Source organism: Peromyscus californicus, unplaced genomic scaffold, assembly GCF_007827085.1.
Source record: "Peromyscus californicus insignis strain IS unplaced genomic scaffold, ASM782708v3 Scaffold_22__1_contigs__length_63687245, whole genome shotgun sequence".
Lineage (NCBI taxonomy): Eukaryota > Metazoa > Chordata > Mammalia > Rodentia > Cricetidae > Peromyscus > Peromyscus californicus.
This window is the reverse complement of record NW_026294525.1, coordinates 6,141,365-6,167,500: the sequence shown is the minus strand read 5'-3', so window position 1 is coordinate 6,167,500 and position 26,136 is coordinate 6,141,365. Positions and strand designations below refer to the sequence as shown.

The window sequence follows — 26,136 nt, the reverse complement described above, 5'->3', positions numbered from 1 at the left end:
GTAAAAAAGTACTTTTCTTTTTACTTAAAAACTGGTCAGAGGCAGAGGTGCATGAACTGTTGAATGCTGTGGGGTTTCTACATTGACAGTCAGTCAGACCTGTGCCATTCCTCCTCTTGAGAAAAAAACAGCACAACATACTTAGAAGATGCATATTAGGCTTCTTTCAACACTATTTACTCCATTAATAATGATTTTCTTTTAAAAACTATGTATTTTGTGTGTATGAGTGTTTTTTCTTTATGTATGTCTATGTACCATTGCATGCTCTGCTCATGGAGGCCAGGAATGGCATCTGGTCCCCTGGAATTGAAATTACAGTTGTGAGTTGACATGCTGGCAATTGAACCACTGTCCTCTGGAACAGCAGCCAGTGCTTTTAATTGGTGAGCCATCTCAATTATTGATTTTCTTAAACTGTGTTTACTCTATGTTTTGATGTTTGGTGCACCTCTTACTGAGGCTGCCAGCATCTGAGAGTTGACAGATTCTGCCACTTCTTATCACTTGCTTGGAAATAAATATACTGGGGATTGCTAGTGTACTTTGAATCATTCTCATGCCTATGAAATTACCCAACTAAAGATGGTAGAGGGGCTTGGTAGTAAATTACTGTGTGGTAAAGATTAGTCATCTCCAGTAACTGGGCTGAACTAGTTTTTCAATTTCTGTGTGACAGTACTAATGAAGTACTGTTTAGAATAATTAAACAGCCCTTTTATGTTTTTGTTTCTTGTCAGTAATTTAGCCAAGGTAGGCCTTGGGCGAAGACAGCTCTTTGTTTGTAGAAGTTGAGTTTGTTCTGAATATTTTCAAGAAAACATCAAGAAACAGATGCCTAATTTGTATGATAACCTACCTGTCTAAATCTTAGTGTGGCTGTTGGTGAAATACACAACTGTTCATTAACCTCTTTGACAGGTCTCTGAATAAAATAGAAAATGCCTTGAGCATGAAATACAGAACCACTTGGCCCTCAAAATGATAGCTATTATTTAGAAGAACAGTTGCTACAAAAATGGGATTAGTAATCAGAAAACTGAAAAATACACTACAGGTATTCAGAATTATGCCTTTTATTTTATGTCTTTTTCATTAACTGTTTCATTAACTTAATTTTTTGTCATCAGAGTGATTAGAAATTCAGTTCTTTCTGCTCTTACTTTCATCTCTTTGTAATCAGTAACATGAGAATTTTTGTGTTTATAGAGTTTAGTATTTTTCCTAGTGTAGCGATCAAATGAGGCTATAGAGCTGTGACTGCCTCTCTCTTTTTAGCAATGGCTTTCTCTAGTGTTCAGGCCCTGAGATGCATCCCAGAACACCCATTGTTTTTATTACCATTACCCTCCAACCTATTTAACATGGAAGCCAATTCTCACTCCTGGAAAACTCTAGAGAGTCAAGTTCCTGGTTCCATAGAAAGTATTCAGTCAATAATAACAGAACATGTTTTATTCTTAGGCATTATATAAATATTTGCTGTTTAAAATATGTCCAATTCAAAAGTTTACCCATAGAGTGACCTCAGATATTGCTGTAGATCGTTGAGCATGATGTACAGATCAAATGGCAGTTTGAAAAAAATAGGCTTGGCTTGGATGAGTATTTTTAATTCAGCCTTTGTTCCAGTTTTAACTTGGTTATGCCCTTCTTTGCCTCATTATCACTGTCTTTCTACTTTTCCCTAGCTTCAATTTTACATCTCTTTCCCCATTCTTTTCCTCTTCTCTCTCTGGCTCTTGTTACTGGTTTTCCTACTCATGGCCACTTGCTCTAGAAGCAACCAAATTTAATTTTGACGATGGAAGAGTAATGCTGGAGATATGGTATGTTGTATGAATGAAAGTATACAACTTTAGAGAAGACCCAGGTTTGAAACATGACTTTGAATTACAAGTTTTAAATAAAAGTACTTAAACTTCATACCTCAGTTTTCTAACTTTAAAATGATAAGAGTAGTCCTTAACTGTAAGGAAATCTACCTAACCACACTATAAGGATAAATCTCTCATCTCCAAGACTGACTTATTAGAAAGATGTGTAGGAAGAAATAAGGCCTTGCTATCTTAAATTCTAAGTTCTGTGCTGTTATAACTACCACAATTCAAGTCTTTGATTTCCATTAACACCCGGTTGTGAAGTGTAAATTCTTTTATAGGAAAGGTTTGGTTAATGGCAGAATAGTGGTAGAGTAGAGCTAGCTGGAAAATGGGTTTACAAAGAATTATGTGTAGAGGGCTGGAGAGAGAAGGAACTGACTTTGATTTCCAGCACCCAAATAATGACTTTACAGCCATTGCCATACCAGTTCCAGGGTATCAAAACCATCCTCTGGCCTCCACAGACACGAGACATGTATATAGTGCACAGACATATATGGAGGCAAGACACCCATACAGTTAAAACTAGTTGAATGAATTCTAAACTGATCTGTGTCTATGCTTCTTGTACAATGTTTTGGTGGGCTTACTTTCCCATGTGCTTTGTTGTACATGTGTGCTTTCATAAGCTCAGTCTTGAGCATGAAAGATAAATCAGAAAAGGAGCAGAGTTCAGTTTTCTCTCTTGAGGACTCAGAATCCCCCCAAGTAATGAAGTTCTAAGAGCAGCTCCTACTCACATAAATAGCATGACCACAGACAACATAACACTTGGAGGCATAAATCCCCTGATTATGTTGTAGGTTGTTTCCCCTTTTGTTGGTGAGCCTACCCTTTAAAGGCTGAGCCAACTCGTCAGCCCTGTTGTAGGCTTTTTAAAGAGTAGAAATTACGTAAAAGGTAAGATTATTGGTCCTTGATATTAGGAAATAGTTGATACTTTGTTGAGAGGCTATATACCTCAGTGCTTTGCTTCAACTATTTTTTCCTCACATAAATTCTGATAGAACAGAAACCATGTCTGTGTTTTCACAATACCATTTGCCTATGGTTTTGGCCAGTGCCCTGGTACCTATTTATTAAACGTTTGAAAAATTTATTGTATGATTGTGTCATGACAGTTTAATTTTATGCAAGCTTTCTGTTAAGTTTGTACTTTTAGGAAATTCTTAACCTGGTCTGAGATACAGTAAAGGAATTTAGCATCACTGTCATGAACATTTATTCTTGGCAAACCACAAATAAAGAGAATGAGCTCTGCTGAGAAGAGCCTTTATGTTAAGGAAGAGACTAAATTTGTCAAGCACATATCCTTTAGATGTTTAGGTGAAGGTGTGAAGAATGTAGCTTGATATATTTTTGTGTCATTTAGTGTGTTACTGAGATATTTGTGGATAGAACTAGTGTGGTAAGGTTGAGGTGGTGAGATGCTAATCTATGTATTCTGCAAACTGAGTGCAGACCTGAGGTATGAGAAGGATTTGCCTGTTTTGATACCAGAAGGAACAGATTCTGAGGAAAAATTGGAATTTGATTTCAATGTGTGAAGCTAACATGCTAAGAAGCTGTATATGATTGGAGCTATGAGGGTAGTGGGCTTGTCTAGAATATTCTTTATCAGGGATTTTGCTGGTTTTTTTTTTTTTCCCCACAGTGGCATTTACTGTATTTTGATAAATTCAATGTTTATGATTTCAAAAAGCTTTATTCTGCATTTCAGCTCATTAAAACTGATCTCCAAGACTGCCATAGTAGAACATACATTTTAGGAGACAGTAAAAGTATAGTAAATGTACTTCTTCCAATAACGCAACTTTAACGTATGTAGGTTTTCTGAATCTACTTTAAACCAACTGAGGTTTAATTGGAGGGCTTCCACTGTATTAATTACAGTGATATTTTCAGTTCAGTTGCTTGGATTTTTGAGGGCAGTATTAGTTGGCTTATGTCATAAAAAGATAATAAGATTTTTGGTGACATATCTTTCACCTTTGTAATTCAATCTTGGTGTTTGTTGTAAAGGACCTTTATGAATGTTGTATATAATAGATTTTTTTAAAAAATTATGCTTAAACATCTTTTAGTATTTCCATAGTATGAATGATTGCTCCTAGGTTTGGGCTGCTCTAGCACTTGAGTAATTTGACATCATTATTGTTGATGGCATTAAGGTGTGTGCAAAACACTGGCACATAATTACTAGTCTTAGCCTTTTTCTTTCCTGAAACTGCATGAAAGTTGGAGTACAAATAAAAAAGGGAAAATAAAAAGAATAATTATGTAAATAAAGCAATCCATTACTCCCTACCCCTACAGACCTAACTTCTTCAAAGTTCTTAGAAGGTCATGTTTTAATTTTTACTCTGATTTTTATGGCCTTAAGTGTTTTATGATATTTAAGAAGGCACTAACCTAAGAATATAGGTACACAGGAGCCTGGTGAAGTGAAAGATAATCTGTATAATTTAAAATTTAGTAGTGTGTTCCAACCATAGGAAAGATTGTGGATGACTTTGATTTCCTTAGTTTAGCTGATAAATAATCATTTCCCCCCTTTTTTAATTGACTAGGTAAGTTAAATGTTTTACTAGGTAGTAAGATGTTTTATGACATTATTTCTCATGAATGTTCCTCTTCACTCACTGGAATAAATGCATCTAAAGGCCAAAGCAAAGACTTCTTAAATTTTAATTCTTGACTTTGAAATAAATTTAGATCTGTAAAAAAAGAGTAGAAAAATAATATGGAAGTTGATAGTAAGTCATATATAATTCTAAGTAGAATTTGGAACCAGAAAATTGTTAACTGTTCTTCAAATCTTGCTTAGTTTTTAAAACTAGTTATTTTTGCTTAATTGTCTCTTTTCTCTCATTCTCTCCTTTCCCCTTTGGTTTGAGTCATGGTTTCATACAACTCAGGTCCACTCATTCCTGGTCTTCTAGCCTCTGCCTCCCCTGTCCTGGGAGTATAGGAGTGCACCACTAAGTTCAGCTCATGCACTTACCCCTCAGGAGCCTGTAATTCTGTGGTGGTGCTTTTTCCTTTTATTTTATGACACCCTCCTCCCCCCATGACTTCAGCAGTTTTGAACAGTTTTTAAGTATTGAGTTAATCTGCGTTTTCTATGATTAGGTTGAGTTTATGCATTTTGGCAAGAAAATCACACACAAGTACTTTGGTGTGACAGACTAGGAAGGGTGAGTATGAGTGTTACCTTTAATTGCTTGGTTGTGGTGGGTTATAATTGACATATTCCTTCACCATATAGTTCCTTTTCCCCCTGTAGGTGGAGTTTTCCTGCCCCAGTAGCCACTTCCAAATTATCACACTGAGGCTTACATTACTTATAAATGCTCAGCTGATAGCTCAGGCTTATTACTAACTAACTCTTACAACTTAACTCATTTCTATTAATCTCTGTGCTACCACGAGGCTTGGCATTTACCTCTATCCCATTTTGTATGTCCAACTGGCTCTCCGTCTGGTTAGTGTTCCCCGTCTGGTTGGTGACTTTTCTGACTCTGCCCTTCTGCATCCCATCATTCTCAGTTTGACTTTCCCTCCTAACTTTATCCTGTTCAGCTATTGGCTTGTCGGCTTGTTTATTAAACCAATCATATCGACACATTCACACAGTGTACAGAAGGATTATTCCACAGCATGTCCCCCCCTTTTGTCTAATTAAAAAGAAAGGTTTTAACTTCAACATAGTAAAATTATATATCATCAAAAAAACAATCATCAAGTAAGAATTACAGTTACAATATCCAGTCTATTTTTATATTTGGCAAAATTAGAGAAAATACTATCTATCTTAATCTTGGTGAGTCTAAAGTTTTATATCTAATTAGCTTTCTATCATAACTAAGGAAAACTATAAGTTTAACTATTTAGTTTTTAACTCCATCAAAGACCCCAGAAGGATGAAATGTTACCAAATGACACCCATACTTTCTCTGCAACGTTGGGGCATCTAGTTCTGGCCTGTAGGCCCAGCATATCTGGCAGACTTTCCTGTGAAGCAGGGAATTCTGCCTTGTCTTGGCATTTCCCCTTTGTAATTAATAGTATCCCATATTTCATGTTGCTCATTGATTTTTAGCATACACTGAATAAACTTTTTGTATGTCATTATTACTATAATAGTTTCCTATTAATGATAATTTTAAAAACAACTCTATCTTTAATTTGACAGTTATTAATTGGGACCTGTAAATCTCTTTTACTCTATTCTATTACTTATGGTCTCATGGTATAGTTCATTACTACTATTTTGTCATAAAAAACTTGAGATGGCGCAGCAGGTAAAGGCACTTGCTAAGCAAGCCTGAAGCCCTTTAATCCCTGGAACTGTATTCTAACTTATACAGGAATGTACATGAATGTCTATGCACATTAAACAAGTAAAAAACCCCAAGAGAACTAATTCTGAAAGAACTTACCAGTGTAAAAGTTTATAATAGTACCTGTTTCCTTTGCTTGTAATTAGGACGGGGAAGGGTTCATAAAAACTGCACTGTTCCTAAGTGTTACTTTTAAACCTGCATTTCATGGTAACTACTGGTTTTCTATTAATCGTCTTCTAATAATCAGTGGCCAACCTTTTGAGTTATTTACCTTAAAGTTTCGCAGAATTGGAATTGCATAAAGATGATGTTTTTCTTTGAGTATTCTGGAGAACTCAGTGACCAGCAGGGTCATTTTTATGGTATGACAATTGACATTTAACATATAAAACTAACCACATTTCTTTTGTTAAATTGAAACAAAATTAAGTTTTAAGTGAAGAAAACTACCTATCCCAGTTTAAAATCCTGGTTTTCTTTTTTAGAAGATGATTATCGATTTCTGTACTTCTCTTCCTAGTGACTTATTTTATGTCTGTATATCAGCAGCATTTGTTCACTTGATTAATTTTAATTACCTGATGTGTATATGTGTTTTGCCTGCGTGTATGTCTATGCACCTGTGCGTATGACTGGTGCTGAGAAGGTCAGAAGAGAGTGTCAGATCTTTGGAACTGGCTTTTTACAGATGATTGTGATCTGCCCACATGGGTGCTAGGAATTGAACTCTGGAAGAGTAGCCAGTATTCTTAACTGCTGAGCCATCTCTCCAGCCCTTGGTGAATTGTTTTTAGTCTTTAAAATAGCTATTAATGTTAATGTATGTATGTTACCTATGTGACCTATTTTCACCTGTCTCATTACTCTCTCATTATCCCTTTCTCCCTGATGACCCCCTTTCTCCCCACTCGTAATTCCACTGCAACTTAAATCACACACACACACACACACACACACACACACACACACACACACACACACACCATGTTGATTTTTTTACGTTTGTATCCTGTATGAGGAGACATGTGATTTCAGTTTGAATTTTTTTATAGCTAAATAAAACTTTCTCTCTCTCTCTCTCTCTCTCTCTCTCTCTCTATTTTCTTTATACGTTCATCTGTTGATGGACATCTGCACTAATTTCATGTCTTGGCAATTGTCATTAGTGCTACAATAAAAATGGGTGTGCAGATCTCTATGGTATTCTCACTTTGAATCTTAAATAATTTATATTATTTTTAATTATGTGTGGGTGTGTGCATCTGCATGTAGGTTCATGCATGTGAGTACAGGTCTGTGCAGAACCTAGAGACATTGGGTCTCCTGGAGCTGGAGTTAAAGATGACTGTGAGCTACCTGGCATGGGTGCTGAGAGAACTCCACTTCAGTCTTCCGGGAGAGTGGCAAGTGCTTTTAACTACTGAGCCGTCTTTCTTCAGCTCCTGACTTTGATCTTTTTTTTTTTGGATTGTATATCCAGGAGTGGAATAGCTACACCGTACGACATTTCTGTTTTTAGTGTTTTGAAGAGCCTCTAGTGATTTCCATTGTGGCTGCACCATTCCCACTAGTAGTGGTGTGTGGATTGGTCCTTCCCCTCTGTATCCTTGCCAGTGCTTGTTTTCTTGATGATAGCCATTCTGACTGAAAGGAGACGGAACCTCAATGTAGTTTTGAGTTTCCCTCATGGTAAAGGATGGTGAACAGTTTTTCATATATTTATTGGCCATTTCTACTGTTTTTTTTTTTTTTGGTTTTTAGTTTTTCGAGACAGGATTTCTCTGTGTAGCCCTAGCTCTCTTGGAACTCACTCTGTAGACCAAGCTGGCCTCAAACTCACTTGCCTCTGCCTCCCAAGTGCTGGGATTAAAGGTGTGCGCCACCACTGCCCAGGTGGCCATTTCTACTTTTGAGAACTGTCTCCTCATTTCATCTGCTCATTCTTTGAATGATTTGTTCTTTTGATGGCTAGTTTGTTTATTTGTAGACTATAGTTATTAATTCTTTGTTAAATGGGTCTGGTTGACAGCTTTTCTCTCATTCTGTAGGATGTTGCTGTTTTTTTCTTTGCTGTACAGAAGCTTTTTTACGTTAATAATCCTATTTGTTAATTCTTGTTATTTCCTGGGCTATTGGAGTCCTTTTCATAATGTTCTTGTCTATTCCTGTACCTTGATGTGTTTTTCCTGTAGCATTTGAGAGCTTCTGGTCTTGCATTTTGGTCTTTGATCCGTTTTGAATTGAGTTTTGTACCGGATGAAAGATAGGGATCTAATTTCATTATTCTCCGTTTGGATATCCAGTTTTCCCACACCTTTTGTTTAGAGTGCTCTTTCTCTAATGTATGCCTTTGCTATACTTGTTTAAATCCAATGCTCTAGCAGTGTTGGTCTCTGTAGCCTTGTGTTCCGTCAGTCCTGCTGTCTGGTTGTGTGCTCCTGTCATGGAAGTTTTTGTTGCCATGACTCTAGTAAAAACAAGGTGCTGATACTTCTGGCATTGTTACATTTGCTTGAGATTGCTTTGATTTATTTAAGGTATGTGCACACATGTTGGCATGATTTTAGTGTTGTTTTTTCTAGTTCTGTGAAGAAAGTCATTGGAATTTTGATGAGCACTGACTTGTCTCTGGAATTTATTTTTACTAAGGTAGCAGTTTTGCAGTATTCTAGTGTTTCATGAGCAGTGCTGTTTGTTCATTGTATATTGTCAATTTCCATGCCTTTTAATGAACTCTATTTATTGTAGTTTTTTTTTTAAAAAGAAGCTTAATTTTAATTTTGAGCTTTAGAGTACAATTTAACTCCGCAAATAAAGCCCACCTAGGAAATTACCAATGGCTTGAATTTTTTTTTCCCTTGCTAGTTTGAAAGCAAATGCTTCTAAATTAAACCAGATTTAATTTAGAGCAAGGAAAACATCCCACTAAGTAGTGGTGTATTATATAGTAATTTGTTTTTAAATTTATTTGGTTCAGTTTGTGGATGTGGCTTCTTAAAATAAGGACAGTGAAGGAATACATTCTATGGCTTTCTCTGCTCAAAATATTTCTTTGTATTTGGTAAAATCTGAGTTGGGTTTTTTTAAAGGTTTATTTATTATGTATACAGCATGTATGACTGCAGGCCAGAAGAGGGCACCAGATCTCATTACAGATGGTTGTGAGCCACCATGTGGTTGCTGGGAATTGAACTCAGGACCTCTGGAAGAGCAATCAGTGCTCTTATCCTCTGAGCCATCTCTCCAGCCCCCTGTTTTTTTCTTTTGAGGAGGGCATAATCCTAAGTATATACAGCTATATAACTGCTACTTTATGAAGGTAGTTGCTTTTCAGATACAGATTTCTAATACTGTTCTAAGATTTAGTAAGCATCATGTTAAGAAAAACTCATTTGTATAATCTTACATATTAAACCCCTACTTTGCTGTTTGTTGGTGTGTTACTGTGATAGCCATCAAAAGGTGAATTGAAAATAGCAAATAAGTCTATTTAAATTTGTGTTGAAAGCTGAAAACTTTTATGTTAACATTCCTTATTAAACCTTTGTATAATTAAAGCATGCATGTATAAATATTGGCTCTTATTTTACTCAAATCAGTGGAAAAATATTAATTTAAAAATTGAGGTGGCCATGATCAAGTAAAGTGTAACCTCTTTATGCCTTTCTGTATTTCTGTATATTCAATGCTACGGTATGCTGTGATGGATTTAAGTGGTATACACAAAGAAAAAGCAGATAGCTACTCAGATAAAATATTTATGTCTGTGACAGTCCAGTTTCCTTGGTAATTTTCTGGTAGGAACAGATTTAATTGACAGTTGAGCATAGTTAGAAAAAGAGGAAAAAAAGTCAAGATAATTAAAGCAAGGAAATGGAAGATGACTGCAGATGGTATAACTAGATCAAGTTTTTAGTCATAAACACAAAATAGTTTTGTATATACAGAAATTTGAAGGGGAAAATGTATGGTTACTGTTGCGTTGAGAAAAATTTGGAAAATAGGAGAAAGTCCAAATGTTATAAAGATGTTTTTATTTCTGAATTTAATGGCACAAATTGTAGATTCCTTGTAATCTGGTGGACCTAGAGGAAGGTGGAGTTATATGTGGTAGAGTATATCTGTAATCCTAGCACTCAGGCTGAGGCAGGGGGTTGTAAGTTGGACACGAGCCTGGGCTATGTTAGTGAATGAGGCAATGTAAAAAATGCACACATTCCTCATACCAAACCAGAGAATCTGTATCTAGTGTTGAGATTTTATCAGGTAGTTAATAAGGCATGCCAGTATTTTGATATCCAAGCTCTCAAAATGTTTAATTTATGAAATTTTAGCCATCTTGACTCAAAATTAGTAAGTGGGAAGGAATGTCAGCAAATTAATATCAGACTGAAGGAGTATATATAGTAGAAAATAAACAAGAAAAAGTGTAAATTGTTGCTGTCTAAATGAACAGTTGTGGAGAGAGGGAACAGTAGAGACTTGCCACAGCTCCACTAGCAACATGTCTACAATTGTTGGTTGTTTTTACTCTTTTGGGGTCCCACTACCAGCTCCCAAATAAATTCTACACAGAGGCTTATTCTTAATTATAAATGCCTGGCCTTAACTTGGTTTGTTTCTTGCCAGCTTTCTGTGGTGGTAGTTTACTTGTACTGAAATGTGATTTTAGTTGTATGTTAATAAAGTTGCCTGGGGGTCAGAGCTATTAGAGCCATAGCAAGTGAGTGGCGGCGGTGGCGAATGCCTTTAAGGACCTGGAGGGCGGCACATACAGGCAGTGACGAGGCAATCACATGTTTGGGTTTACAACCAATGAGAAGGCAGAACAGCTAGACTATATAAAGACATACACACAGGAAGTAGGTCCCTTTGGGAGAGCTCTCTTGACTGAAGAGGATCGTTGAAGCAGGAAGGGTGAGGCTCTTAGCTCTGACCTCTTGGCTTTCTTCTCTGAATCGGCTCTGTGTTTCTTATTTAATAAGACGGTTGGTTACATCTACAGCTTTCCTTAACTTATTCCATCTACCTTTTGCCTCTGGGCTTTTACCTTTTCTTCTGTATATCTCCCCCCGCCCCCCAGGTGAGGACCGAACCCAGGGCCTTGTGCTAGCTAGGAAAGCGCTTTATCACTGAGCTAAATCCCCAAATCTTCTTCTGTATTTTCACTCTTGCTCTGTGGGTGGCTGGGTGGCTGGGTGGCTGGCCCCTAGCATCCTCCTCTCCTTGTTCTTTTGCTCTCTCCTCCTATTTATTCGTTCTGCCTGTTAGCCCTGCCTATCCTTTCTCCTGCCTCACTATTGGTCATTCAGTTCTTTATTAGACCATCAGGTGTTTTAGACAGGCTCAGTAACACAGCTTCACAGAGTTAGACAAATGCAACATAAACAAGTAACACACTTTAAAATAATATTCCCCAACACACAATATGTTAAGTTTGCTAAGGCATTAGCGATCTTTAATGCAGGGAGTAGGCAACTGCTTCATACTATCACTTGTTGTTATGGAAAGTCATGTGTGATTTTATACTTCTAAAGAAATTTTAACAAATTGGAGTGTTTCTAAACAAGTGGAAAGGCATAAAAACATGTTGGGTAGTTCACAGGTACTTAGATACACCTTAGAACTTTGCTGAGTATTTATGAGGCTCCTAAGTGGCAGTGAGTGGCTCATATTTTAGGAGTGAGGGTTATAACTCAGAAAAACACATTTAATGCTTAGAACTCCAGAGATTTTTTTTAACCAACTGTCTTTCTTAATCATAGGACTATTTAGTTGGAAGATAAATGCCCAATTTAAGAGTTATTGTAGGTAGAAGTTTTAAATACTAATGGTACAGAACTTTGTTCCCTCTGTTCTCTCTGAACCATTGCTGTAGCTTGAATATCATGTGGATGTATGTGGAGCATTTCATCATTATTATGTAATATCTGACACGAGAATGCACAACACAATTGTTATGTATGAGTCATTCATTTGTTTTATAAAGAAAGAAACATCTGTGAGTCTACCTCAAGGATAGCCCATTGCATATTTCTGTGATGATCTGGGTGTGATCACACCAACTTGATAGGATAGCATTAGCAGAATCTCTGATTGCTAGGACTTAGGTAATGAAGTTTTGAGCATGGTGGTTTGGGAAAAAATACTAGGTTGAATAATTCAATGAGTTGTAATATATGAGGCACCAGTACAGAGCGATTGAATCAGAGACATCCCAAATTAGAGTTACTGTTAGAACTGGAATCAGAACTTTTTCTGGCTGGAGCTTTACGAATACTATATCCCCAGTTGCTCAGGCTTTTCTGGCTAGTATTCACTCACCTGCTGAAATTCAGCAATGAATTAGTTCGTAATCTGGAGGACTGCAAATGTGTTTGTTATTTCTTACATTTCTGTCAGTACTATTCTTGTATATAATTTGTATACTGTTATTAGAGTGATAAATTTTTAAGACTGAAAAGTCAGAGTGCAACACTTACTTTAGACTTAAGTTCTATAGAAGCTTAGGACCATGATTTGTGCAGCTTTAATTTTAACTTTAGCCTAGTCTGTTCTTCCCTTCATTTTTCCCACCCATGTATTCAACACACTTAGTCCTTATTGAAGACCCACTATGTTCAGGCAGTATTCTGGGAGTTTGAGACACAGTGGGTGGCAGGAACTTGTAAAACTTTCAGTTGTTGATCAAAGAATTGTGCAGTTATATATAGAAATACAAGTTAAGAGGTAGATGCTATATATCACCTAATTGGATGATGGTCTGTATAACATTTGTTTTATTTATATGAATATTTTAATGCCATCTTACCTGAATTTTTCTAATCATATACAGTTGTTTCTCTTTATTTTTCTAAGTGTGTTTACCTGGAAAAGTCATGTTTTTTTTTTTTTTTCCTGATCTATTACAATTGTTTCTTCAAACTATCTTCAGAGAAGTTATTTTGCAGTAGATGGAAGTCAACAATACAGAAACCCTCAACTGGTTTACTGCACAGAGAATAAGAGCCTGTGGAGTGGTCAACCCCAGATGGGATGTGCATATCCCCAAGGCTGAAGGGCAGCGGGGCGGGGGAGGGGGGGGAGGGGGAGTTGGGGGGAGGGGGAGAAAGATACCATCGAGGAAAGAGGGTTTTCTTTAAGCTGTCACAACAGTCATTGCTCATAGGAACGTAGAGCTGTGGTGACAGCTTAAGCCAAATAGAATTCCAGAATGGAGGAGGAAATGGAGGGAAATGCTACTACAAGCTAAGGACCTGTTTAGCATCTAATAGCAGTCACTCACCAGGACAGACTCGCTCCCAAGAAGTAGTTGTACTTGATGGGTTAAAAAGAATAAAAGAAACCTAGAAGTTGGGTGGATAGGGAGCTGAGGCTGGAAAGGTTGGATCTGGGAGGAAGGAGTATATGGGAATATGAGTTGTATGAAATTCTCAAAGAATTAATATAATATTATTTCAAAATAAAATTTTTTTAAATACTGACCTATTCTTTCATTTATAATAGCAAGCTCCCCTCCCCTGAGATTGAATCTAGGGCTTTGCACATACGGTATAAGCACTCTACTTTTCTTCCACTTCTCCAATTTTCCCCTGTGTTTTGGTGCTGTCTTTTTTGGATTATTTGGAACTGCTTTTCCATTTATAGCAGTAAGTACCATTTCCTCACTCTCCATTTTGTCATGCCTCAGTGCTGAGAGTTGAACCAAGGGCCTTCATCACTGACTTACATCCCCCAGCCTTTCACTTTGTTTCAGTTGCTATTTTTCTTTTTAAAATGTCAACCCTACTTACAGCTTTCCCACCTATATTGGTATATAAATTGTATACATACTTTTAAGATTTAGTTTTAATTATGTGAATGTGTCTGCATGTTAGTATGCACTTGAGTGCAGGTGCCTGGATGCCAGGGGTGTTTATTTCCTTGGAACTGGAGGTACATGTTGTGAGGTGCCTGATATATGTATGCTGGGTACTGAACTCAGGTCCTTTATAAGTAAGAGTACATGCTCTTAACCACTGAGCACTCCCCCCCTTTGTGTGTGTTTTAAATTGATTAAATTTTCCATTTAAAAAAAGATTATGTGTATGGGTGTTTTGTCTGCCTTTATGCTAGTATACGATATATATACTTGGTGCCTGAGGAGGTCAGAAGAAGATAGAACTGGAGGTTACAGTCTACTCTTTCTTAACCACTAACTCATCTACATCAGTGGTTCTCAACCTTGCTAATGCTACGACCCTTTAATACAGTTCCTCATGCTGTGGTGACCCCCAGCCATAAAATATTTCATTGCTACTTCATAACTGTAATTTTGCTATTGTTATGAATCGTAATGTAAATATCTGATATTCAGGATATCTAATGCACAACCCCCCAAGGGGTCATGAAGTATAAAAATAACTTAGAGGGATTCATTAAAATATAACTTTCATAATTTTCATTAATATATTTTTACCTGAGAATTATAATACAGATTTTTTGTGTACAGAACATTGATTTTGGTTATCTTTGCTTTTTGTATGTATATCCATAAACCAGTGTGGTTTGTTTTCTGTTAAGGTGGTCTAGTCCAGGTCACCATCCTCTGACTTAGCAGTTTTTGTAGCGTCTTGATCACTGACGTACTAGGAATTTGTCTCCCCGAGTTCTTGGCAGCTCTTCTTGTGGTGGTGTTTAGGTGCTGTTGTCCTCTTCCCTGGAATGTTGCTTTAGTTAGGGTTCATTTAGTTCTGTCATTTGCACACTCACTCAGACTTGGGCTGAACTTGGTATATGTTGTCTGGTGAGCATCATGAATGTGTTACCTAAACTATCCAGTTAAGTGGTGTCCAGTTTAAATCTTTTTGTTGTTGTTGTATTTTGTTTTTTGGTTTTTTTTGGAGACAGGGTTTCTCTCTGTAGCTTTGGAGCCTATCCTGGATCTTGTTCTGTAGACCAGGCTGGCCTCGAACTCACAGAGATCCACCTGCCTCTGCCTCCCGAGTGCTGGGATTAAAGGCATGCGCCACCACCGTCTGGCTCCAGTTTAAATCTTATAGAGACAGATTATTTATGAGGAATAAAAGAGCTTTTAGTATTTTGTCTTATGTATTTTTATGACAAATAAAGCTATCATTTAAAATGACTGGCCTCATTTTTAAGCATGAACATTTTAGCTCAACTAAAATCTATATGATTACAGTGAGAGTCTCTGCTCTGAAGTATGTTTTAATAAGATGTGTAATTTGGTTGGTGTAAATTTGATTTATGGTAGAAATGAAGGCTGTCATCTTGTAAACAGGCTGAATCCAGAGAATAACAGGATAGGTCAACAGTTATTCACTGGAGTTAACATTTTATCAGTGAAGCACACAGCCTCCTCCCCCCTTTCCTGGATTAGCAAGACTGTTTTTTGTCTAACACATTTAAAATTTTTACTTTTAACAGAAATTAGCAGAGTACGGAAAGACATGTACAATGACACATTAAATGGCAGTACAGAGAAAAGGAGTGCAGAATTGCCTGATGCCGTGGGACCTATTGTTCAGTTACAAGAGAAACTTTATGTGCCTGTAAAAGAATACCCAGATGTAAGTATATTTGTTGTTTTGCTCATTTTTTTCTGCTTTACACAATATGCAATGAAATAACTTATACTATCAGCTGCTTTAAAAAAGTTATGTATGAAATTGGAAATGGGAATAATTTTATGTGGCTAATTAAACTTTTTCTCTTTAAAGTATATTTCTTTTGATTTTTGCTATGTCACTTTGGGAAATAACTCATGGTAAAGACTTTGGGATTTCAGAATGAGGTCAAGAATTGTGGGAAGACTTTTGTCCTGATTGTTAAAGATTACATGCAGCTCTGGTGGTCTTCAGTCTGATCACAGAACATCCCCAGCTTGGACCATGTCATTCTTTGTATAAATGAGAGTACTGGGCTTCATGGTTGCTTCCAGCTCTCTGAAGTTTCTATGAAAAGGACTTTTTCAATCTGATTCCTCCTTTCCCCCAGTCTTTCTTACTTAGTCAGTTGGTGAACCAGTCTCTAGTATCTTTGTGGAATTAGTCTCCTCTTATACCACTGGCTCTGCCTTTTTTCTTTTCTTTTCTTTTCTTTTTTTTTTTTTTTTACAAAACCCTCTGTGATACGATTGATTCTATTTCTCTGCCCACATCTTAAATGATTTTCCCACTTCTCTCCAGTGTAATCACATTGGCCTTCCTTTGACTTTGAGAATAAGTCAAATCTATTCCCAGCTTCAAGATCTTTGTGTCATTTATACACTGTTCACTGTGACTGGCTGATGCTTTTTCCTTAAGTGTGATTGAGTTTAAATATCCTATTAGCAAGGCTTTTCCTAACCAGTTTTCGTAAAAGCCACCTGGTTCTGTCCATTTCCACCCCTCCCCCAAACCTTAACCTCCCACACTCCACCTCTATAGTACTGTTATCTAATGTTTTAGTTTTCTTTCTACCTAGCACAGCAGGGGTGGGGGACTGTTAGATGACCCTTTCACAGGGATCACATATCAGATATCCTGCCTATCAGGTATTTATGATTAATAACAGTAGCAAAATTATAGTTACGAAATAACAACAAAAATAACTTTATGTTTGGGGTCACCACAGCATGAGGAACTGTATTAAAGGGTCAAAGCATTAGGAAGGTTGAGAACTGCTTCCCTACGATAATATATTATACATAAAACAAGAATCTTATCTTTTTTAATTCACTGCCATAATTTTACTAGTCACTCTATAATACTGTCACATAGTAGCCCTTCATTACTTACTGAGTATGTAAAGACAAAATAATGGCTGTTATATTTGAGAATACTTGCTAGAAAACAAATGAAAGAAAGAGTGACTCTAATGTTAAAAGTGGTTTTTAGACCCATTAGTTGTTACTCAGACAGCATTAGTTTATAGATGGAGTATAAATGTCTTAAACTGAGCTAATGGGGGATGGAGTTTTGGTAATTCATAACTTGTGCTTTTTAGTATACCTTTCTTCAGTTTATACATTTATTCTATTTTTGAAAGTAGTTTTAGTTGCAGATATACACTTCCGGATAATCTTGCCAAAAGAAGGCTTTGTTGGATGATTATAAGGTATTGTAGGAAATTATGTAAGGTGCGAAGCAAGGACACTTGGGAGAGAACTTCAGTGGCAGGATTTTGTGGATCTTGTCTCTGAACAATAATCTGTTAGATTATTGAAGACATCCAGAGTTAATCTCTGGCCTCTTCAGGAATGTGCATGTGTACATGTGGGCATACATATGTATGTACACAACAAGAATTAAATATTGTCTAAATAGAATATCTTTCATGTTTTTCAGGGCTGGTTGATATTTTAATTGTATAATCATCAATGCAGAGAATGCTGTTTTATTTAAATACATAGTACAAAATGGTAGAAGAATTTTGGGCGTTTCATAAATTGTTGGAAACCCTGTCCCAATTTCAAGCCAGAATTTATTCATCAGTTAAAACTTTATTTTTATGTGTAAGGGTGTTTTGCTTGCATGCATGTATGTTCATCACATGCATGCAGTGCCTCTGGAGGCCAGAAGAGGCCATTAGATCCCTTGGGAATGGAGTTGTAACTGGTTGCAAGCCAATATATGGGTACTGGGAATTAAATCTGGGTCCTCTGGAAGGGCAGGCAGTGCTTTTAATTGCTGATCCATCATCTCTCTAGGCACCCCCCCTCCTTTTTTTTAAATGAAACTCAAGCAGTTTCTAAAATCAAACATTCTAAGAAAATATAATAGAGATAGAATTAAGTCTTACATACTGAGGAATGACACTAGGAAAATAATTGTCTTTGTTATGCATATGTTTCTATAAGAGCAGTAAACTTTGTTCATACAGTAAAAGCACTGCAGTTCCTAACTGTAGATTTTAATCTTCCCTGAGGTATTTCATGCAGCATTCATTGGTATTGCATGAACTAATGGCATGCACAGTGCAAAATGTGTGTATTCTGTCTTTAGAACCAAGGCTGGGAACATGGCTCCTTGAGTAAAGTGCTTTCTGCACAACATGAGGACCTGACTTTGGACCCCCCCATACCTACATAAAAGCCAGACAGTATGTGTAGCTGGAGAGTTTCTCTCCAGGTCCCACCAAGCCACTTATAAAATAAGTCCACTTATAAAATAAACACACAGACACTTATATTATTTAAACTGTTTGGCCTAATGGCTCAGGCTTCTTGTTATCTAGTTCTTACATCTTAAATTAACCCATTTCTATTAGTTTATAAGTTGCCACATGTCTCGTGACTTACCAGTACTTTACATCTCGCTTTTCATGGCGGCGGCTCTCTGCCTCAGCCTTTCACTTCCCAGAATTCTCCTCTCTCCTTGTCCCGCCTATACTTCCTGCCTGGTTACTGGTCAATCAGCACTTTATTTATCAATCAGTCATCCACACAGCAAGTATGTGCCGATATCCCCAGCACTGTGGCACAGGAGTAGTGGCACATGAGGATCCCAGGGACTAGTTGACCTTCCAGTGTAGCTGGAAGCACAAGTTTCCGATTCAGTGAGAGATGACCCTTTCTCAAACAAGTAAGGTGGAGAGTGATAGAGGAAGACCAGTGTCAACCTCTGACCTGAGCACACAGACAGAGTTGTACATATAGGCGTTTACATACATACAGGACATACAGGATAAAAATAAGATGATGTTATTCCTTGGTGTTTTTCTTTTACCTAAAGTTATGAAATGTTTCAGATTACATGGTAATCTGTGGTAGTTTTAATTTATTAGTATAATTTGATAGTGTAAAATATGTTTATGTTTTAGGTACAGGAACTATTATTGACTTAAAAACTTCAAATAATCAGTCAGAGAAGGCTAATTTTATGACTTTTCAGTTTGAATTTTTTTTTTTTTTTTTGCTTCACTCTAAGGTTATATTCCACCTGTGCCTATTTGGCTATACGAGGATAGTAGTAGATATTATTTCAGTGAGTTTCAGGATACTCTGAGACCAGTAAATTTTCTTTGGACCTGTTTTGGTTTTTTTTTTTTTTTTTTTTGACGTTTAATGATTTCTAATGTCATAAGCCTTTTCATAGTCTTTAAAATAGCAAGTGTTTTATTTTGTGAATTATATATCTTAATATTTAAAAATAGTATTCCAAACAATAGTTTGAAAGTAATTTTTGGAGAAGATTTACTTGTAAGAAATTGATTGTCAGCCTGAGTTGAGATGGAATGTTTGGCTTATCTTATAAATGCATTATGATCTGCTGTGTTAAAGCTTTGTTCAGATGGAGTACCAGTTAAATACAAAAATCTCAGGCATCTAAACACTACATTTCTTTCTTAAAAGCCTCACTAAACTAACCAAAGGAATCTAACAGAAAAATTGGAAGAACCCTGTTCTCAGGGACATTCCTCTGTTTGTGGTAGGTATTAAAGGGGGAGAGTTGCTTGTCTGATTTATGCCCGTCCTGAGCAAACTGCGTCTTTTGGAGGTGAGAGCCAAGTAGTTCATCAGGGTTGTTCCTGTCCTGACCTCTCCAAGTAGGCACCTGGAGTGGGCTATGAAGGAAAGTTTATTTTCCTTGAGCCTTGCTAGTCATCTCATAGCCTGGTGATCAGGTTGAGTACTAATTACTTGAAATGCTTGGATCTAATTTTTTTTAGATTAGAAATATTTGCATGTATAAAAACAGATATGGGACCCATACCTGAATATAAAATTCATTTGTTTCACATGCATCTTAAAACACACATTCTGAACATAATTTTACACAACATTTTTAATGGAACTGCATTTTGGATACAGTCAAATGAGTTCGGGTATAGAATTTTCCACTTTTGGTAGCATTATGTCTGTACTCAAAAGAGTTTAGTAGTTTGGAGCATTTTCAAAGTTAGGGATATTCAGCTTGTAGCAGTTGTCCTGAATTTGTTTATAAGTGATTGAGGCCATTTATATCTTGATTTAATTGTCAGCAGAAGTCTGTCTTAAAAAAAGAGAGAACTCTTCTTATAGGGACATCAAGTAACCTGGGAAATAAATTTGGTTGTTTTGTTGGGAAAGGATAATTTGTCTTAACAAGCTTAGCCATTTATAACAGAGCAGTTCAATTGAGACTTCCTGGAATCAAGTTTCTTTATCATTAACTTGGCCATGTTTTCACATTAGTAAGATTTATTACTTGGTTAGGAATTTTTTCATCTTAAAAATTTATGCTGGTGGTTGCTGTCTCAGCAGTTAAGAATCCATATTACTCTTCCAGAGGACCCAGATTAGGTTGTCAGCACCTCCATCCCCCACCTCCCCTGTTCTCTGCAAGCACCAGTCATACACATGGCACAAAGGTATGCATGCAGGCAAAACACTCATACACATACAAATAAAAATAAATCTTTTAAAAATTTATCTATACTCTATTTGTGGTTAGTGGAAGAGAGGATCATTTTTACTAGGTTCTAAATTTTATCATTTACGATTGTATCTAAGTAGTATAAATCAACCATTTTGACTTTTAAAAAGAAATTAGAGTTGTAAGAGTCTAGGTCTGGGTATATAGTCCAGTGGAAGAGTTTGTGCTGAGCATATTTATTGTTCTCCAATCTATCAATCTCCAGCATAAACCAACCAGTCACCCAACAAAACAGCCAGTCAGCCAACGAACCAACCAATTGTAAAGCTACCACTACCACTAACAAACAAAACTTAAAAGAAGGTGTAAATATAAATCAAACATTTTGTATCATTTAGTCTAGAAATATTCGTGTGTAGTCTGTGGTAAATAACTGTACAAAATAATATGAAAAGATATAATCTTTTCACAGAATGCTTAAATATGTGAGCAGCTGTGGACTAATGAGAATGTGAACTTCGACAGTGATTGTTCAATGAAGAACAGGGCATGGAATTGTAGTGAAGCATCTAAAGGTTTCTGCCTCCATTATGTGTGGAGACGGAGGAGGAGGAGGAAGGCCTTTCCACAAAATGAGTTACTTAGAGTAATGTAGAATATTGAACAGGATAGTGTAAAAGACAGTTGACAGTAAATCAGATACAAGTAAAAACTTGTGCTGTAAAGATCAGTTCTCCTGTTAATTAATAAAACTTCTATTAGACTGATTGATGTTTATGTAGCAAGAGGTTGGCTTTAAGAGCATTCCCTTTCTATGGTCACAAACATACTTTGTTTCCTAGACTCATCTGTAGTCTTTGGTGACATTTGGACTCACTGTATTTTTATTTTTAAAGTTTATTTTCTCTATTTTAACAAACAACTGTCATAGAAATATGCTGATGAATATATCATAATTTTCATTCATAGAAAAGGTTTGCTTGGAGTAAGAAAATCTGTGAGTTCAAAGCTAGCCATGGTTATACATACAGTGAGACCCTCTGTTAAAAAACAAAACAAAAAGATGTGATCCAGTGATGGGAAGACTGAAAACATTTAATAAGTCAAGGCATGATTTTCTCAAGTAGTGCATTTTATAGTGTAGTTAGGGAAAAATTACGGAAGTAACACCTGAATTCATTCTAAAAAACTTCAAGAGTTTAAATGTAAACTACCTATTAATAATATAGAATTCTAAGGTTGTTAAAGTTTGTTTACTGACCTAACAAGGGAGACATAATGTGGTATTAAGTGTCTGAACTTGATTCAGTCTAGGTATATTAGGATTTTATCTACTTAGTAACTTCTTGTATTTTAAAGGTAGATAATACTAATAGTAACCATTATTCAGTGCTGTTTTGAGAATTCAGTAGCTTAGTGCATATGCCTTACCCAAAATAGAATTGGGCTCATTGTTTTGAACATAATACTCACATTCTTAACACCTAAAAATTGTTGCAGCCCTTATACTCTAGTTGAAGTAGAAAGTGAAGGTAACTGATTTTTTTTTTCCTACAATGTCTTTTACTTGGTTCTTTGAAACAGAATGAGGACATGAGTCAACTTTATTGAGGAATTTCTGACTGTGGGTTCTGTGCTGAATGTAACCTACTATCTAATCATTATTGAGGTATAGTGAGCTAATAAAATTGTGTACTTTCAAGATATATAATGGAATAATTAATTTTTAATTGATTTATTTTTATTGGAAAAATTTCATATATATTTTGATCACATTCTTTCTCCTTGCCCCAACTCTTCCCAGATTTCTGTCTACCTACCCAACAAAAAACACCAAAATAAACAACTTAAAAAAAAAAAAAAAACAAAAAACCAAAAATACCCAACCTGGGCAGTGGTGGTGCACACCTTTCATCCCAGCACTAGGGAGGCAGAGCCAGGTGGATCTCTGAGTTTGAGGCCAGCCTGGTCTACAGAGTGAGATCCAGGACAGGCACCCAAACTACACAGAGAAACCCTGTCTCGAAAAACCAACCAACCAAATAAACAAAAACCCAAACAAAATTGTAATAAGAAATGGTCTCTATATATACCAATTTATTAAGGGTTTCTATGGGCAAAACAGACTCACTGATATAAAATGAAGCGACACTCTTGCCTCTGTGTCCCGGGGAAAGCTCATGACCTGGTTGCTGAGCCATGTGCCAGGAAGCCTTCCATGTCCAAGAGAGGGAATGTGACCCCCTCCTCCTTCCCTTTTAAGAGGTCACTTAGGCAGACAAGAAGCAACACCTCTCTCAGGCCAGCTAGCCCAAGGTCTTGGGCAGAGCAAATTCCCACTGCATTTCCCCATTTTGTCTAAATAAGGTTCTAAACCTAATACAAAATTATATGCAATAAGAATGATTATCAGCCGGGCAGTGGTGGCGCACGCCTTTAATCCCAGCACTCGGGAGGCAGAGCCAGGTGGATCTCTGTGAGTTCGAGGCCAGCCTGGTCTCCAAAGCGAGTTCCAGGAAAGGCGCAAAGCTACACAGAGAAACCCTGTCTCGAAAAACCAAAAAAAAAAAAAAAAAAAAAAAAAAAAGAATGATTATCAAGGACTGTCCAGGATAAAGAAAGGTTAATAACAAACAAAAGTGGAACTACAACCAACAAGTACAATGTCCAGACCACAGGTAAATGGAAAATTACAGAGATTATTCCAAAAACTGTCCCATCCTGAAGAGTCTAAATCTAGTACCTGATATGCTCTTAGCTAAGATATAAAATTATTGTAACTATAACTGTCTAGTTTCAACCCCATCAAAGACCTGAGAAGGAAAATTATTACCTGAGTAAACAGGAAGTACAAGCAAGCAACTTCTGAAAAAATGCAAGAAAAGACAGAGACAGCTGACCTACTGGACAGTCACCCAGTTTCTCTGCAACGTTGTTGCATCCATTTTTGGCTATAGGCCTAGAATATCTGACAGACCATTTTTAGAAGCAGGATATTTAAAAGACCATCTTACTCTGTCTTAGCAAGGTTCAGCAGTCACTTTTCCTTGTCCTGCTTGTCCGGAATGGAGAGCGTGCTTACTGTCAGCAGCCAAGTCAAGGGCAGTTCTTTGCCTAACAGGTCACAGATAGCCCAAGGTTATGGGTGGGTGAATTCCCACTACACACAATAAAAGGCACATCAAAAGCAGTGAAGTTGTTTTTTTTTGGGGGGGGGGCTGTACATGGACATTGGACTTACTATGGACTCCATTGGAGAAAACTGATTTTATTTTTCTAAGCAGGTATCAACTTTAAGTAGATTCTTGGTTAGGGATATGGACATATGTGTATTAGTCCTGCTGTGTATAGATGATACTCTTGGAGTCAGCTACCACCTCTGGAGCTTAGAATCTTTCCTTTTCCTCTTGCACATGGATCTCTGAGCCTTGAGGGGAAGTGCTGAGTGCTTCAAAGTCAGTGTCTCACTCTGGCACACTGTCTAGCTAATGGGGCCTTTGTGTCAGTTATCAACTGCTGTAGGAAGAAGCTTCTAATGACGGTTTAGAAATCTGTCATTAGGAGTCAACTTTATTGCAGAACAATAGTAGCATATTATCCCTTAGTCCCATTACCTATCTAATCTCAGGTTGTTGGCCACTTTAGCAATGTCAGGTAAGGGTTTCATCTTATTAAGTGGGCCCTAAGTACAACTTAAAAGTGGTTGGTTACTCCCATAACACGTATGCCACTATTGATCCAGTAGATCTTTCAGGCAGGTTGCTCCTGTATGTTGCAGTTTGTAGTGGGTAATATTGATGATCATTTTTCTCCTGGTGGTGTGTAGAATACTAAATAAAGCACCATGAATGCTAGTCAGTAGGGGTGAAGCCTCTAGTTGGGCATCAACTTCATTTCTCTGTGTTTGATGACATAAGTGTCTTTAACCTTAGAGTCTTACCATCAGGTTTTAGAGAGTAGCCAATAGTAGCCTTGGCAGTAGTGGGTCATGTTTGAGGAGGTCTGTGGGATCCCATCTAATGATACATTTTGATACACATTGTGAAATGATACCACACTCAAGCTAAGGAATACATCCATTGCCTCACAGTTGTGTGTGTGTGTGTGTGTGTGTGTGTGTGTGTGTGTGTGTGTGTGTGTGTGTGTGTGTGAGAGAGAGAGAGAGAGAGAGAGAGAGAGAGAGAGAAAACAAATACTCAGAACAAATCCTCAGTCATCATGTTATATCTAGAGCTCCAGAATTTAGTCATGTGGCACCACAATGAAAACTTTATACCTGTCACTTAGCTACAGTTTAATATTACTGTGTGTATGTGCATATTTGTGATAGGAGAGCCATAAGTGGTTGTAGAGCCACTGGAGTTGGAATGACACGTGGTTGTGAGCCATTTCACTGGTAGGTACTGGAAGCTGAACTCTGGTCCTCCAAGAGAGTAGCAAGCACTCTTAACTGCTTCTCTCCGGCTCCCAACTCTTTGTGCTGGATTCCAGGTGAATTGATACACCCATCTGGCTTTTTAAATAGTATTTGGTAGTCCGTTCTCCAGTTCTCAGACATGTTGAGCAGATGGTTTACCTGTTGAGTTATCTAGAGATGGACAAAGCTTTTTTTTCTCAGAGCTTTAAATCTTGCTTCTTTCTAGTTCTACTATTTCAAGTCAAGCATTTAAGTCTTATTTAAATTTAATTTTTGTATGTGGTCTAAGGTCAAGGTCCACTTTCATTATTCTGAATGTGGAAATCCAAGTTTTATTGGTATGTATACCCAAATTGGGTAATGAAGAATTCTCTTTGATCTGTTGTGTGTAGATTCTTGATATTCTTGTTTGATTTTTTTTGAGCATTTCTACTTGTGTTTATTTCTGAGCTTCATTAGGTGTTTGTGATTTTTAAAAAAAGTCAGTTCTAATTATTTTAATTACTTGTCTTTGTAGTATAGTTGATTAAATGAGTGTGATGTTTCTGCTTTGTTCTTTTATAAGATTGCTGTACTTTGGGGGTCTTGTATAGTTCCATGCAAGTTTTAAAAAGTTTTTTTTCTCTCTTTCTATGAAAAATGCAGTTGGGATTTTGTGTAGGGTTTTCATTGACTCTGTAGACCATGCTGGTTAGTGAGCACATTTCCAGTACTAATTACTTGAACTCACTAGTGTGTGATAGCTTTCTTTTTGATGGTATTTATTACATGTGGAATAGCCTTAATTTTTCTGTGTGTGTGTGTGTGTGTGTGTGTGTGTGTGTGTGTGTTTAATCTGATTTTATGTATGTAAGTGTTTTGCCTACGTATATGTCTGTGTACCACGTCCTGCCAGGTGCCCAAGGAGGTCGGAAAAGGGTGTTAAATTTCCTCAGAACTGCTGTCACAGATGGTTGTGAGCTGCCATGTGGGTTGCTGGGAACTGAACTTTGGTCCTCTTGAAGAGGAGCAAATGCTCTTAAGTAAGCATTGAGCCATCTCTCCAGCCTTGTAATTTTTGTTTTTTTTGGTTATTTGCTGTTAAAGTATAGATATGAAACTAATTTTTTGGTATGTAATTTTATATCCTGCAACTGTATTTAATTTATCCT

The 26,136-nt window shown here is 36.9% G+C and overlaps 1 protein-coding gene across 7 annotated transcripts in view; it reads left to right on the top strand.

Annotated features, from left to right (window-relative positions):
• The window catches only part of Qki (QKI, KH domain containing RNA binding), a 132,797-nt gene that overhangs the window by 22,005 nt on the left and 84,656 nt on the right, over nucleotides 1-26,136 (top strand). For all 7 annotated transcript variants that reach the window (XR_008221122.1, XM_052750827.1, XM_052750826.1 and 4 more), the window contains exon 2: nucleotides 15,659-15,801. Coding sequence is in view for 6 of the 7 variants with exons in the window: in XM_052750827.1 (XP_052606787.1) it covers nucleotides 15,659-15,801 (143 nt within the window). In the remaining variant the exon portion in view is untranslated. The remainder of the gene's footprint in view (nucleotides 1-15,658; nucleotides 15,802-26,136) is intronic.